Below are 16,442 nucleotides of genomic sequence, written 5' to 3'. Positions count from 1 at the left end.
CAAACCTCAAGTACTGATCAGTATGTGTTAGTTTACTGTAAACATCAACAATCAAATTTCCCCCATCACCAGTTGCAATGTCACAGTCTAACCAGTCATTTTTCGCACCCTCCCTGGTGAACCTGATGTGGTTGTCCACAGAGTTAATGTGGTTGGTGAAATGTGAGACGTCCTGAGATTTAATCTTAACCCAGGTGTCGTCCACAAATCTGGTGGTGGACATCAGAGTCTCCCTCCACTCCCTCCATATACAAGTTGGCCACTATAGGTGAAACTGGGGAACCCATAGCACACCCATGCTTCTGCTTCTGCCTATAGTACTGTCCCCTCTGTGTGAGGTACAGGGACTGAAGACATAGCTTCATGAGCAGACACACTCAGTCAGTGTTAAGGGTGGTGCTATTGCTACAGGTGGGGTCTTCCTGTAATTTAATGCAGACCACCTCCACTGCTTCTTCAACAAGAATGTGAAAAACAAAAGAAAAACTCAGCTTAAGAGTTAATGCTGGTGGCTTTTCACTTGCACAATATTGCGTCCTGTAGATATTAAATACTGATTATTGTTTCTCCCAATAGGTTAGCCCAACTATTAATAAAACATATAATGGTAAGAGATTGATTTCCTTTACTTTCGTCTACTGATCATCCCCATAGCTCCCTGCCTTTGGTGGTTGAGCCGAGCATAAGAGATGTGTCTGCATGTAAGACCCACAGACTGCTTTCCCTTGAAGGAGGGGAAACAGGGAGTGAGAAGATAACACAGTCAGGCAGCACTAAGCGATCAGAGCACTCCAACAGAGATATGACCCACATAGACCCATGCTCATTTAATCAGCCCGCTGCTGGCAGCATGGCAGAGGGAGAACGAGAGAGATGGAAAATGGAGAGGAAGGGGGAGGTAGAGGAGAGAGACAGGGGTGGTGGGGAGAGGGCAAGTGAGTTAAGTTGAAAAGGCTAAAAAAGCATTTGTTAAAAATGGCCTTCCTTCCCTCACTTCTTTTAGCTCCTTTCATCATGGAATCTTTTTTTGTCGTGTCCCTCCTCCTCACTCGGTTTTCCTAGCTTGTTTGATTATTTTCGCACGGCTCCGCTGTTCTGTTCCTTTTTCTTCTTCACTTTAAGTGAGTCTGTGATCAAAGTGGATAAGAGACTGCAAAAGTTTTTTGGATTGCGTTGCCTTTTCCGACTCGGGGAGGGGAAACATTTGCGGGAACAAGGAAATTTTCTGACAAAACCCGCTTCAAGTATCTTGAAGCAAAAATGTGCCTTTGGAAGGACTTCCCACAATCTTCTGATTTTCCTTTTTTTCAGTGCAAACATGTTGCAGTGGAGTTGACGTCAAGCCTAATAGGAGAGATGACTTGCGGCCTTAATTTATAAGTTATAGAAACTTGACTTGGCTTTGCTTCTTTCATAAACTGGCTGCTCCGTCTCCTTGCGGCTTGGTCACAGTTATAATCCGAGCATCTAAAATACAAACAAACAAACAAACTATAACCGCTAACTTGTGATTAGCGATAGGCAAAGTGGCTTAATGGTTAGCACAGTTGGCTCACAGCAAGAGGATGTTGGGTTTTAGTGCCAGTCCATCTGGTAAGAGTTTACATGTTATCCCCATGTTTGTGTGGTTTTCCTCCCGCAGTCCAAAGGCATCAAATTTTATGTGAATTGGCATCACTAAATTGCCCATAGATGTGAATGGTGTGTGAGTGACTGTGCGTGTGGGCTCTATGATGAACTTAGTGACCTGTCCAGGGTGTCTCCGTCTTCCGCCCAATGCATGCTGGGAAACACCCCAGTCCCCCACCAACCTGAGTATGACCAAATGGGTATAGATAATGGATGGATAGACGGTTAGAGATGTCTTAACTAGTTGGTTCTTCCAATAACTAAATGTAAAAATTATGACCATCGACACTAAATATTTTATTCATTTTAAATTCAGAAGTATCAGGTCAAAGGGCTGCAAGGAAAAAGTCTAACGGCAACAGTAGTAATATTTACCATGAGAATTCATGAACTGGGGGTGAATGTGGAAGTATGCATGCCAGAGAGTGAAATACCCAGTACAGTCCACCAAGGAAAATCACTGCAGGTATATAAACTGGTTCGCTCCATAAAAAACTAATAGTACATTTACTGAACTGGCACTGTCAGTTGCATCATCCTGCTCTCAGCTGCAGTGACGGATCCATCATTTAGAGAAAACGTGAACTTTGTCTAGTACAAATGCACTCTGGCAAAAACAACTTGATGGCAATACGCACGTATAAAGTCTGAACGGTCTAAGATGCAAATCCGCAATAAATTCACACAGGTTTGACAGGACAGGTTGACAAGTTTTGTTTTTCAAAGGACAATAACCTCATATTTGTATTTAGGTTCAAGGTACAACCTGAAGGGTCAAGAGGCAGGGAACAGCCAAGCTATGTCAGTAATTTATTTGTTGGCAAACAACTTTCACTTTTACAACAAATATTAGTTATGAGATCATTCACCTTGAAACCCATACAAAAAGAATAAATAATTCTCAATAATAATTGTATTAATAATCATAATAATTTAAAAAAGAAAAAAAAAAACCTCTTAGTGCCACTTTATCTACCCCTTCTTGTAACCAGCGTTCTTCCCTCTATGTTTGTTTTGCTCTTTATAACCCAATAAACAGATAAATAAATAATTTCTCTCATGGGGGGCGGGCATGTGGGGTACATGTGCAAGCTACACACTTCAGACACTTATGAAAATTTTCCCTACATAAGTAAACATTGGCTTTCCACACTAGAGAGTGCCGCCATGTGCAGAGGTTTCACAACTTCAATATACACCGATGAGCCAAAACATTATGACCACCTGCCTATATGCTGTTGGTCCTCCATTTGTCGCCAAAACAGTGCCGACCCACCGAGACATGGACTCTACAAGACCCCTGAAGGTGTCCTGTGGTATCTGACACCAAAACATTAGCAGCAGATCCTTCAAGTCCTGTAAGTTGGAAGGTGGAGCCGCCGTGGATTGGACTTGTATGTCCAGCACATCCCACATATGCTTGTGGATTGAGATCTGGAGAACTTGGAGGCCAGGGCAACACCTTGAAATCTTTGTCATGTTCCTCAAACCATTTCCTAACAATGTGTGCAGTGTGGCAAGGGTGCATTGTCCTGCTAAAAGAGGCCACTGTCATCAGGGAATACCATTGCCATGAAGGGGTGTACCTGGTCTGCAATGATGTTTAGGTAGGTGACACGTGTCAAATTGATGTCCACATGAATGGCCGGACCCTGGGTTTCCCAGCAAAACATTACCCAGAGCATTACACTCCCACTACCGGCTTGTCATCTTCCCACAGTGAATCCTGGTGCCATCACTTGCCCCGGTAAAAAGCCCACGTTTACATCTATCCATGTGATGTAAAAGAAAATGGGACTCATCGGACCAGGCAACCTTCTTCCACTGCTCCTAGGTCCAGTGCCAACGCTTGTGTGTCCATTGTAGGCACTTTTGATGGTGAACAGGGGTCTTCACGGGCACTGTGACTGGTCTGCGGCTATGTAGCCCCAAATGCAGCAGGGTGCGATGCATTGTGTGTTGTGACACATTCCTATTGTCACCATCATTAAAAGTTTCTAAGACATGTGCCACAGTAGACCTTCTGTCGGTTTGGACCAGATGGGATAGCTTTCGTTGCCCTCGCACATCGATGAGCCTTGGGCGCCCAACACCCTGTCGCCGGTTTGTGGTTTGTCTCTCCTCGGACCACTGTCGGTAGGTATTCACGACTGCTGACTGGGAACACCACACAAGCCGTGCGGTTTCAGAGATGCTCTGACCCAGTCGTCTGGCCATAACAAGTTGGCCCTTGTCAAAGTCGCTCAGGTCTCCTGCATCCAACATGTTGACTACGAGAACTGATTGTTCGCTCACCATCTAATCTACCCAGACCTTGACACGTGCCCTTGTTTGGAGATGATCAACATGATTCTGTTCACATGTGAGTGGTCATAATGTTTTGGCTCATCAGTGAACCTGCATGGCTTAATCATGGTCACAGATAGGACCCACGCTTTTCACTTAGAATTTCTTTTCTTTTTCTTCTGCGTGTCTAATTTTCTAACATTCTGTGTATTCTTTGCTGTACAGTTATGTTTGAACTGGCCCGAGCAGGTAATGGTCATCGATTGATAAGAGTATTTGGCAATAGACAGGATATGGTGCATATATGAAAGCCACATAAAATCCCAAGTATTTGCCAGCCTTGCTTCTTTAGACCCAGGTTTATCCACGTGCCTATGAGCAATGCACGGGCCATCTCCTCCTGGAATCATTACAACTTAACATTTCCATAGTTAGCATCCACGGCAGCGACAGTCCTCCTTGATAACTTTGCCACATATCACTTTCCCTTTAATTTTAAATTTACACAGTGGTAAAAATATATAGTTACAATTGACTTTCAAAATATAAGTGATGGTGGTGTTGCTATAAAAGGACCAGAATAAAGTGTGCGTAGGGTATACATGTGTGTTAATTAAGTGGTGCTTACTGTCTCCGTATTTAAGAAAACATGAAATGAGGGTTGGTTGTTTCTAGCTTGTTCTGTTATCTATGTGTGAGCAGATGAGGACAGTTCCACAAAAAAAAAGAAAACAAAAAAGTTGGCAACTTAAAATAAAAAATATAAACATGACTTGGTCATACGCAACTTTTGTATCTGCATTCTGTACAATACATATAAACTGTGTGTGATTACGTCATCATCCTTTGATAACCGAAAACTTCCAAGGAGAAAGGAGAAATTTAACCCATTGTTCGTCTTTTTTCATCTAGTCTTTCATGAAAGGATTTTTCCTTCTTTGTTTTCAGTCAAATATACAGTTGCTGCAGTCCCACTGCAACTTGCGGGAATGTTACACCAGCCCAGACACAAGTCCAGTTTAGCAGATACCAACGTGGAGATAATTGAGAACAGAGTGATATGGCTATGGTTCGGTTGTCTAACAAAATAGTTTCTGGGATGATCAGTTGTTAGGGCATATATATCATACACACTCCACTTGATTGGCAAGTAGTGGAGTTGGGCCTTGTTGGGGCCAGTTCCTGTTTAGACCCTTGCGGTTTGCTGTCCTGTAGTACCCTTTGAAGAGGAATAAACAACATCCCTTTAAATGTCTTGGAGAATAAGACAGACAGACGGACAGACAGACAGACAGACGGACAGAGCTCCTTAGTCCAGGGCATGGGGCCGTGCCCTTGTAGTGATGGAAGTGGGAACTATATGTTATGATCTGCTCGGAGTCCATATTGGGGAATGTGTAGGGCTACTGTTAATCCAAAATTCCAGATTAAAGTAAGAGGGGAAGTAAAATTACAGGATCCCATCTCACGTTCCTCCCCTTGGTGGTTCCATTCCTGTATGATATTCACATTAAATGTTTTCAAAACTGCCTTTTCACTCTGAACTTATGACAACACCTCTGATCTTTCCTTTCATTTTGACCAGCGATACCTTCTCCATATTGTCACGAATCATCGAGAATATCAAACACAGTACATAAACCAAGGGGTGGGCCCACGGAGTCGGTCAATCAACACACAACCACTTTCATTGGAGAGTCGGGAGTGCAAGGGTGGGCTGGGGAGGGACAGGAGTCCCCTTAGTAGCTCTATAGACTAGTGACCAGGTGGGAAGGATCTACAGGAGGCTCCTCAGGTGATGAATCAGAATCCTCCTTGTTGGCTGGCACCATGTATCCGTCGCTGCCCCCCCGGCCCATGTGATAGTAGCTCTGTAGCTCATGAAGGTGGTTGCGAGAGCCCAGGTTGGGCATGCTCTTATAGTAGACGTCATCCAGCTCTGGAGCAGTGGCGCTCTTACAGGGCTGCAGCTCCCCAGAGCTCTCTTCCTCGCCATCTGTTAAACCATTCATCTGGCCATCCGGGACGTCAGTCAGCACCGGCATGCTGGTGTACAAAGAGTCTCTGTGATTGGGCGAGTGCGTGTGCTCATCGGTGTGCTCATTGGTCAAGAGGGGAAAGAAGCTCTCACTGGTCTCTTGGGGAATGCGGCGGGGCCGGGAGAAGCTGTGGGGGGGAGGGGGTGGTGGGGGTTGGCTGTCTGGCGGAGGGGGCCGTGGGGGCAGCAGTGGCGCATTGGACTCTTCCCTGATGATCTCCAGGCCCAGGTTCTCCTCGTGAGGGAAGGCTGTGGGATTGTCCAGCACCATGGGGCCATTGTCCTCTTTGCTACTGCCCATGTTGCTACTGACACCACTGCTGCTGCTGCCGCCTACCATGCCACCTGAAAGGACCATTATAGAAGAAAAAAAAAGGCTTAAGATGTGTTCAAACACAAAGCAACTCACTTCCAGACTCAATTCATTTTCTATGACAGTGAATGACGTGGAAGACAGGGAGCAAGTTGCCATTATGGGCATTGTAAAGACCTGTAGGATGTTCAGCAACGCTGAACTTTTGGGTTATATGGCAACACATCAGCCAGTCAAATGTAAGTGTAAGTGTTTTCCGTTTTTCCTTCCACGCTAAAACAACGAGCTTTGAAAACAAACATGGACAAGAGACTCGGCACACTTTATTGCATTAATCGCACAATCATTGTAATTTCAGAATCTTGCAATTAACTATTTTTCACCTTATTTAATCAAACCTGGAATACAAAAAGAGAAGTAACTAAAACTATAAACCCATTGACCAAATTACATCTGAATTGATGAATTACGTAATTACCTACTCCCGAAAATGCTGTAAGCACATCGGAGCTGTTTGGAGGAAGCAAAAAAACAACTGTTGTGGGCTTTTTTTCTGAACAGGTAGGTCAGCAAAACTGAGACCACCATTTTTTCTCATCGCCTAACAATGAACCGCCTCATAAATCTGTCAGAACTTATTCACCTCCGTTGGCCATGCTGCTGTTGACCAGTTTGTTCATCAGGTTGTGGTTGCGCTCGGTGGTGGACCTCTCGTGGTTGTTGAGGTAGGATGGGATGTAGTTCGAGGTCAGCTCCTTCAGGATCTTCTTCTCCAGCGTGGTCTCCTTATGGTTAATGTGGGTACCATAGCCGCCGCTGCGGTCCAGAATCTGGACGCAGTCACTCAGGTACTCGCTGCTGGCCATGCTGTAGTTGTTGGCATGGTTACCGTTGAGCGGGAGCGTATCCATGACGCTGGAGTCCCTGGCATTGTTCAGGATGCCCTCTGGGAAGCACAAGCAATTTGAAAATCTTAAATGATAATTATCAAGCTTGACGTGGCACTAATGTGCGTCAGAGGAATGTGTTTCTGAAATAATGGGGAAAAAATGAAAGATTTTAATTTGTGTTTAACGTAAATACTAACTGTTGTGAATTAAACATTTTAAAAGCAATGATGGTAATTTTGATCATTTCCATGGAAGGAAAAATGCCTCAAGCATTAAATGCTCATCTTAGAAATACTCAAAAAAACAACACAACCACTTTCTTCGCTTGATGACTGGCAGCAGATTAGGTGAAGAGTTTGTTCCGGAGGACACATGTGACAGATTTGTAGAAAAGTGACTATTAATTTAACGGATCAGGAGCAGAAAAATGCATTTCTTGTACTTTTGATGAGATACTAGGCAGTCTTTGCACGTTACTGACAAAACTAAAAAAAAAATAAAAAAAATTTCCAGAATGGGAAGTTAATATTCCAGAGCTGTGGGGTGGTCTCACAAAGTGACCATCATAGATAAGTGTGTTTTATGAAAAAACACACACACACACAAAAAAAACAACATTGCCATCATCTCTCACTTGGCTGCCAGCCAGATAAACCCATTGTTTGCATATAAATTGGCTGTGATGTTAGTTGACGGGGCAGAAGACAGAAAATGAAATGATTGTGAACTTCATAATGATCTTGAATAGGAGCTCAGCCGTACTTGTGTCACGGTACGGTGCTACGGGGCGGCATGAGGGAGAAAAGAGAGAAGAGACACACATGTGAGTCGAAATAGAAAACTTTCACCGACTGGAGAATCAAACACGAAACGATAATTGAAGGCAATGAAAAATGTTAAAGGTTTAATCAAACACAATTAACTATTGACATCAAAATCTACATTGAGGGTGTTTTTACATGTAAACTGCCTTTTACTGCATGGCCCGTCACTTACTGATGCACATGTAACACAACATGGAAATAGGTCACACACGTCACAACCACCAGTAACAAACAGTATATACTAGATAAGTGCAACAGAAGCAGTGCAAAAGTCCCAACAGCACACACAACATAACATGCAAACAAGAGTCCATAAAATACATACACACAACATAGCATTACACATTTCATGGCTCCCAGGGGGATTTTTTTAAGACATTTTTTTTGGATTTCTTCCCCCCTTTTTCCCCCCAATTATATCCGGCCAATTACCCCACTCTTCCGAGCCGTCCCGGTCACTGCTCCACCCCCTCTGCCGATCTGGGGAGGGGCTGCAGACTACCACATATCTCCTCTGACACGTGGCGTCGCCAGCTGCTTCTTTTCACCTGACGGTGAGGAGTTTCGCCAGGGGGACGTAGCGTGTGGGAGGATCACGCTATTCCCCCCAGTTCCCCCTGAACAGGCGCCCCAACTGACCAGAAGAGGCGCTAGTGCAGCGACCAGGACACACACCCAAATCCGGCTTCCCACCAGCAGACGTGGCCAATTGTGTCTGTAGGGACGCCCGACCAAGCTGGAGGTAACGCAGGGATTCGAACCAGCGATCCCCGTGTTGGTAGGCAACGGAATAGACCGCTACGCTACCCGGACGCCCCCCCAGGGGGATTTTGAGAGATATTTCAATACAGCAACTTATGAAATATACAAATATGGTATATCATAAATATATATGTTAAATAGGTCACTATTTTGATAATTATTAACAAAATTTAATCTGAAGATTGGAAACAGAGCTGCCCAGGGGATGATCTGTATTAAAGCTCACTGCAGGGTGACTGATCACCTAACCTTGGAGCCATCGTGAGGCTGCATCAGACATGCGACATCGAGTATTTCAAAGCAGCAGCAACATTTTACAATAATAAAACATGCAAAACACAATAATACAGATACATGTAACAAACAGAAAAAAACGAAACGAAACAAAACGGCAGGGCTTATACTTAAAATTGCTGTATAATTAATTTAGGAACGTCGAGCACACCTTGGGTGTTGTACATGCCCACAGCTGGATTGTTATAGACTGCCGAATCCCCGAGGAGAGTGTTATAAGGATTGTTAGTACCATGGGGACGAAGGAGAGCATTAGTTATAAGATGATTAGCCATGGCTCCTGGTGCAGGCAGATAAAGAAAGAAGGAAGGCCAATAGAGGAAAGCCAAGTGGAGAGAGAGAGACAGAGAGAGAGACAGAGAGAGGAAGAGCAAGAGAGCGAGAGAGAGAGAGGCAAAAAGTTGGGGTGAAGGTAGAGATGGAGGGAGCAAGAGAAGGTGTGGACGGCGCAGAGTGGAGGTAAGTGAGAGAGGAAAAAGACAGCGGGGGAGAGCAAGTGAGAGAGGGAGAGGATCAGAGCGAGTGTGTGGAAGGAAGAGAGACGAGGACACATAAATCAAACGGGTGAACATAGTTTGGGGTAAAAGCCAAGAAAAAAAAAGCTTGACCGTCATTCTTGCAGCCGCAGCATACAGGCAGAGGGAAGAAAGAGAGAGAGAGAGAGAGAGAGAGAGAGAGAGAGAGAGAGAGAGAGAGAGAGAGAGAGAGAGAGAGAGAGAGAGAGAGAGAGAGAGAGAGAGATAGAGAGAGAGAGAGAGAGAGAGAGCGAGAGAGAGGGTGCATAGAGACAGAGGCATGGCTACACTTTGTTTAAAGACAAAAGACAGACCTTTGCACACATTACGCGGCTGCATCAAACAAAGGAACCAATAACGTAACAACCAAACAAACGACTGACTCTTTCACTTCACCTTGTGTGTCTCTGGCATGGTTGTGTTGTTAGTGTTGATCTGATCTGAAAATATTTAGGCCTTCGTACTAGTTAGACAAGCTGTCCACACAGGCGGACATTAAAACACCTCGGTCTATACGTAGTGATGCCCTGATGCAGACTTGATCTTCCTATTAAAAGGTGGCGAGCCAAAAACCTGCAAGCTCGACTTTCGCTGGGCAAGATCCAGTCTGGACAGCATACGCTGAGATTCAACAGCTGGAAGCCGGTCCAGTCAGTGAACCACAGGTTTGGATGATGGCGACAATGAGCAATTTAATGAGTCATTTGTTAATGTCACATGTTAGAGCTATGCTGTGTTAAGGACGACCGGGACTTCACTCCTACCTAAAACGACCATGGCAGTCAAAATGACTGCCGGTTTTTAAACTCTATATTCTGTCAAGATAAATACCCAGTTGAGATATTAATGCATTGCATATGTTAGTATGTCTGTTAGGAAACGACTGACACCAAAATTAACATTTTAACACCTTCAATACTATTTTTCAAACAATTTAAAATGGCCACTGTCCAACGCCTGTAAATACTGCAGCACCTCGGTGGTAGTCATGGTGTCTGAAACGGCGTCTGTACCCAGACATGTTGGCAATAATAAAAAATCAAGTTTAGACTATTTCTCTGCACTGGAGGACGCTAATGTGTTTTTAGGACAGAGCGTTGAACTTCACGAAGGAAGTGACGCGACCAGCACACATCATAGTGACATGACGCGCACAATGACGCGCAAATTACGCGCGGTCATTTTGACCGCTCATGGTCATTTTAGGTAGATCTTATCATAACTCTTTTTTTGTCCAATTGATCTAAAACTAATTTTAATGCAAATATACGCAATTTTAGGAGCATTCGGGGAGTGGCAGGTCTGTATCTTGCTTTTTTTTCCCACCAAGTTATTTAACTTTGAAAATCCAAAACTGTCAAGATGGCCGCCTTGGTCGTTCTAGTGTTAAGGCCACTGTATATGTACATTTGCAAAGACGGCCAGAATTGTCTGCAGACATACAGCTAACTACACCATCTATCCTGCTAGCGGCAGTGGTGTTTACTAGCATGTTGGAAATATGGCATTTGGGTTTACGTCATTGGGTTTTACGGCTCTGATTGATTACAGGCTGAGCCAATCGTCTGCAAGGTAATTTTAGTCCCCGCCCACTGACTATGCCCTTAACACAAATAAATGCCTATTGAACTTTACTGCAATGGGCAAAGAGAAGATTTATGGGCTTATTTTGCGAGGCAAGTTGAATGGTGCCTACATCATATTGTATGTTTCCACATTTTTGTTCCACGGCCTATATTTACATTTTCATATTTGCATATTTGTGACAGTTACTGTCAGTTGAACAAAAACTGTTTTTTTTTTGTGTGTGTGTGTGTTTATACCAATTTGCTGCTGTCTCCCCCTCAGAAATGACAGCTTGGCTTGGCACTTTAATTTGGATATTGAGATTTCAAAAACACAGCACTGAGTTGGCAGTAAGTAAATGCCAGATGTTTTTTTCTCTTTCTTTTTTGGCTTGGTGATACAAAGTAGAATTGGATGTGGAATGTAAAATGAACAAAGGTTCTTTTTCATTTCTTTATCCCTCTCATTTCAACAACTCGATCTTCATTCAGACCCTCCAGTTTATTCCATCCCATATCCACTTGTTGTATCACATTGTGCAGCCATGTAAATCTACCGGCTAAGCAGCTCACTGCTGTGTCCTCACAACGTCTGAGAAGGAGATGTGGAAGACTTCAGACTTCCTCACTAACAGTGTGATAATTCAGGCACTGACACACACCATGTCTGCTTTAGCAGCAATCTGTCAGGCTAACAGCTTATTAGTGGCCTGGAGGAATTGAAGGCCACACCTCGGACTGAGGGATGGCTGTGTGTGTGTGTGTGTGTGTGTGTGTGTGTGTGTGTAGCGTGCATGTGTGTACATGTCTTCACGTGTGTGTGCAAATGTGCACATCTTATTTAAGGTCTGAACAAACTGTGTGTATATGTGAGTGTGTATGTGTGCAAGTTTGTATACACACATGCATGCGTGTGTGTGTATGTGTGTGTGTCCTTATCTGGCTGGTTCTCATCATTTTGGTGTGTGTGCCCCAAGTTATCAACATTTCTGAGGGGTGAAGCACTACATGAAAACAGCCACTAGGTGATGGGGTCCAGAAATTCACTCTTCTCATTAAACAGCCAGTCAAACTGAACATGCTTTAAGGTCTAAGTAGCTTGTTTGGTTTTTTTTTTTGCCAGTTATAGTCCTATTTGCCTTTTTTTTTTTTAATGGATTTTTTTTCTCCCCTTTCCCCCCTAATTGTACTTGGCCAACTACCCCAACTCTTCCAAGCTGTCCCTATCTCTGCCCCACCCCCTCTGCCGATCCGGGGAGGGCTGCAGACTACCACATGCCCCCTCTGATACACGTGGAGTCACCAGCTGCTTCTTTTCACCTGACAGTGAGGAGTTTCGCCAGGGGGATGTAACGCGTGGGAGGATCACGCTATTCCCCCCAGTTCCCCCTCCCTCCTGAACAGGTGCCCCAACCGACCAGAGGAGGCGCTAGTGCAGCGACCAGAACACATACCCACATCCGGCTTCCCGCCCGCAGACACGGCCAATAGTGTCTGTAGGGACGCTCGATCAAGCCGGAGGTAACACGGGGATTCAAACCAGCGATCCCCATGTTGGTAGGCAACGGAATAGACCGCCACACCACCCGGACACCCCATCCTATTTGCTTTTAATTGATAAGATTTGGTCTTGAGGCTGATTGTTTCCAAAATGTTGAAATGGAATATACAAGTTCTTGGAAAATGAGTAACAGGAGATGATGTTGGACAATATGTCAGTTGCAGCGTGGTGATGCAAATGACAGTTACACTGTGGGAAATACCAGTATCATTTTGTAATATTTTGTGATTGCACATGTTCAATATTTGCTCTTTAATGTCACTCTTGATGAAATCTTACTTTACCCTTACAGTCTACTTGTGAATGTGATGCGTTTCATTTTTCATTGGCAGCAAGACTGACCGAATCTTGAATAAATTAAGAGATGTATTGTTGCATGAGTTTTTATAATTTTACCATGAGGTCATGCATTGAATTGTTGTTGTGGAACAGTAAACATTTTGACATATTCAAAAGCTGGTTATAAACTGAGAACTGAAGCATAAATTGGGTTTTATATGGCTGTTGTCTTCACACGCAAACTGTGCCACAAACAGGCATCTCACGGCAGCTCCTGCGATTCCATTTTACCCATAATCCATTTGTGGGCCCAAAAATACCTTGGAATAGCAATTCAAAATGTCCGACTCCAGTCCTTCAATTTGGATTTCTGCGCAGCAATGTGGAGGTCCAGTAGAAACTGAACGGGTGATTTTAGTAGTGGCTTCTTGTATTTTTTCCAGTTTCCTAGTGTGGCCTCATTTTTCTTTACCTTTTAAAGAGCCAGAACCGTGGATTCTCTTTCCACACTACATCCCTGTGACATATATACTGAGGTGGAGTTGCGGGGAAACCTGAAACATTTCAAAACACACCAGAAACGGTACGCTGGGCTAACTCTAAAGCTTTGCTCCTTGGCTGGATCGCTCCTGCTGACTGCGTACAGTAAGAGGAGCAAGGCAGAACCTACATACGTAGTATATATGTCAGACTCAGTTGAAAAACACAGCCCAGATTTATCGGTTTCGGCCTCATAAATATTCCTACATAAATTGGGGGTAAGAATCCTAGCTGCAGTTACGACAGCCAACAATGTTATATAGGTATTTGAAATCTGCAATACATCATTTAGCATTTCTCCACCCATACTCTTCAACTAACAATCTGAAGGAGTGGAGCACAGATAGACTCAAAGAAGACTTACCAGCTTAACTGGGAGTGACCTACTGTCATTGATTGTTACTGGTAATGATGGAGCATGGCTAAACTAAGACTTTGCCCAGCATCAAATAATAAAAAGGGCCATGCTGCAGCTGTGTAACTCAGGATTTGTGGACCAACTGCGGCTCTATTCCGCAGCACTTCAGACGAGGACTATTCAGGGAAAGGGATGGGGTTCGAAGTATTGTTTCTCATGCGCTAGAGTTTTTATGGGACCACAATGTTGACGTTTCCAGCTTTGACAACAAAGAGCTCTTGTCTCTCCTCTCTCGGTACACTCATCCTTTGAGGATATATTGAGCAAGTAGTCATATGTAGACAGTAATAAGGTTCGTGGAGGAGCGCAGTTACATCTTTGGAAGTTTGGAGCACACTGCACTGCGCTGTTTGCTATTAATAAAGCGGATGTAGCAACAGTGACGAGAAGAAGTCAAGTGGTAGTAGGTGTCCTGTGGTTACCTCGGTTGAGTGTGGCAGAGCTGTTGATATCTCCGGTGATGAAGGAAGACTCCTGCTTCCTCACGGTGTCGTTCCACATCCGTCTGATGCGACTCTACACACAGGAGGTGAGTGGGTGGTGGTGGGGGGGGATTAGCAGCCAATGGCAAGAGGGGGAAGGGGGGGGGCAGTAGAGCAGTGATGATTAAGGGATAAAGCAAAAAAAGGTAGATGATAAAAAGTAAAAAGGAGGAGTCGAGAAGAGGGAACCAAGGAGGGACAGAGTAAGATGGGAGGGGGAAGACTCATGGTGAGCAGAGTAACCCAGAAGGTTCGGGAGATCCAAAAAGCAGGTAAAAAAAGTGCAGGTGAGGCAGCAAAGGAAAGAGCAAAGCAAGGTCCAGCAATAGAGAAACGAAGGAGAGAGAGAAAGAGAGAGAGATCACCTGTCATTCCCATTTGCGCTCCATCTACAGGGTGTAACACCATCAAACGAGTGGCCACGTGTACGACGGTTGAGGCTACCTCACTTTCAGCTGAGTCATTTCAAAATACACGGGGATTCGCACTCTGCAGCCATCACAAACTCAAAACAGTGGAATGAACACGAAAACCGCCTTTGTCTCGCAAACGTTTCACACACTTGTTGAAATGACTCTCGTTGAAAGTGAGTGATATCGAGCCCAACCATGGCGGGGTGCTCCAGGCTCACCTGAGAGTCTGCAGTGCTGTAGCGTCCTGGTGTGCAGGCAGGTAAGCTCACCTGTGAGCCTGTGGAGTAGCGGCCGGGTGTCCGAGAGGTGGTGGTCTTACTGGAGGAGGAGATGGAGGTCTCCACACTTTTTCCGCTGCAGCAGTGGGTGCGCAGACATTTGCCGTACTCCTTACGTACCTGGACAAGGGGGAATGGAGAATTTTGGGGGGAGGGGGGTCACAGAAACAGACACAACTTATAAACACAAGGGAGAATCTTTTTTTGTTGGGGGGGATTTTTTCCCCTTTTTCTCTCCAACTGTTCTTGGCCAATTACCCTATTTTCCAAGCCGTCCTGGTCGCTGCTCCACCCCTTCTGCTGATCCGGGGAGGGCTGCAGACTACCACATGCCTCCTCCGATACATGTGGAGTCGCCAGCCGCTTCTTTTCACCTGACAGTGAGGAGTTTCACCAGGGGGACGTAGCGTGTGGGAGGATCACGCTATTCCCCCCCCACCCTGAACAGGCACCCCGACCGACCAGAGGAGGCGCTAGTGCAGCGACCAGGACACATCCCCACATCCGGCTTCCCACCTGCAGACACGACCAATTGTGTCCATAGAGACGCCCGACCAAGCCGGAAGTAACACGGGGATTCGAACCAGCTATCCCCGTGTTGGTAGGCAACAGAACAGACCGCTACGCTACCTGGACACCCCAAGGGAGACTAAAATGTGATCAAAAGCAAACAAATAAAACCAAAATCAGAAGAAAAGAAAGCCAACTGATGAGCTGGCGTGCACATCTAGCTGATGTAATGTCACGTTGTTCAGGTGAAATAATAGATGTGTACGCATGCACTTGTCACACTATTTGCAGACAGCATCGCCACTGCAGCACATTAAAAAAAAATACTGTGTGCACTTAACTTGATAAAGTGTCCCTATTAACTTCTCCTACACTCTCTCTCCCAGCATACGGCAACCACACATACGCTGTTGACATTAAGAGATTTGACTTGATATACTTTCCCCCGTCGGCATCTGCCCCACCGTCATCCCCAGTGTTAACCCCATACGTATCCTTCCAAAATGGACACGATCCACAGGGAGACATCCGATGCGGTTATGCACACACACAACATTTGCATTTAGATCCCAATCAAGTTAGAACAAATAGGTCCATAATTGCGTTTTAACAAGCTTGTTGGAATGGCAGACTTGTGTTGCCACATGCTCTGTTTAAACAGCTGTGTGCAGAGTTTCTCCATGCCTCCCAGGAGAAATGTTACGGGGCCGCAGCCAATGAAAACCGCAGCAATGTTCTCAAGACATCCCTCCGGATACCCGATCCCATGACCCAACCATCATATTCACACATGCACCGGCACACAATGGCTGCGCACCCGAAACTCGAGGGTTCTGCACAGAACT

General features: G+C 45.0%; 1 protein-coding gene across 1 annotated transcript in view; it reads right to left on the bottom strand.

Moving 5' to 3' along the window:
- Positions 1–1,956: 1,956 nt before the first annotated feature.
- The window catches only part of adgrl3.1 (adhesion G protein-coupled receptor L3.1), a 174,089-nt gene continuing 159,603 nt past the window's right edge, over positions 1,957–16,442 (bottom strand). Inside the window, exons 19-24 of the mRNA XM_056280549.1 lie at positions 15,028–15,207; positions 14,337–14,430; positions 9,188–9,316; positions 7,919–7,936; positions 6,910–7,212; positions 1,957–6,298 (exon numbers count right to left, since the gene is read on the bottom strand). Coding sequence (XP_056136524.1) covers positions 5,664–6,298; positions 6,910–7,212; positions 7,919–7,936; positions 9,188–9,316; positions 14,337–14,430; positions 15,028–15,207 — 1,359 coding nt within the window. The 3' untranslated portion in view covers positions 1,957–5,663. The remainder of the gene's footprint in view (positions 6,299–6,909; positions 7,213–7,918; positions 7,937–9,187; positions 9,317–14,336; positions 14,431–15,027; positions 15,208–16,442) is intronic.

The sequence above is a fragment of the Lampris incognitus genome, chromosome 5, assembly GCF_029633865.1.
Source record: "Lampris incognitus isolate fLamInc1 chromosome 5, fLamInc1.hap2, whole genome shotgun sequence".
Lineage (NCBI taxonomy): Eukaryota > Metazoa > Chordata > Actinopteri > Lampriformes > Lampridae > Lampris > Lampris incognitus.
The sequence above is the reverse complement of the archived record's forward strand: the minus strand, read 5'-3'. Positions and strand labels throughout refer to the sequence as shown.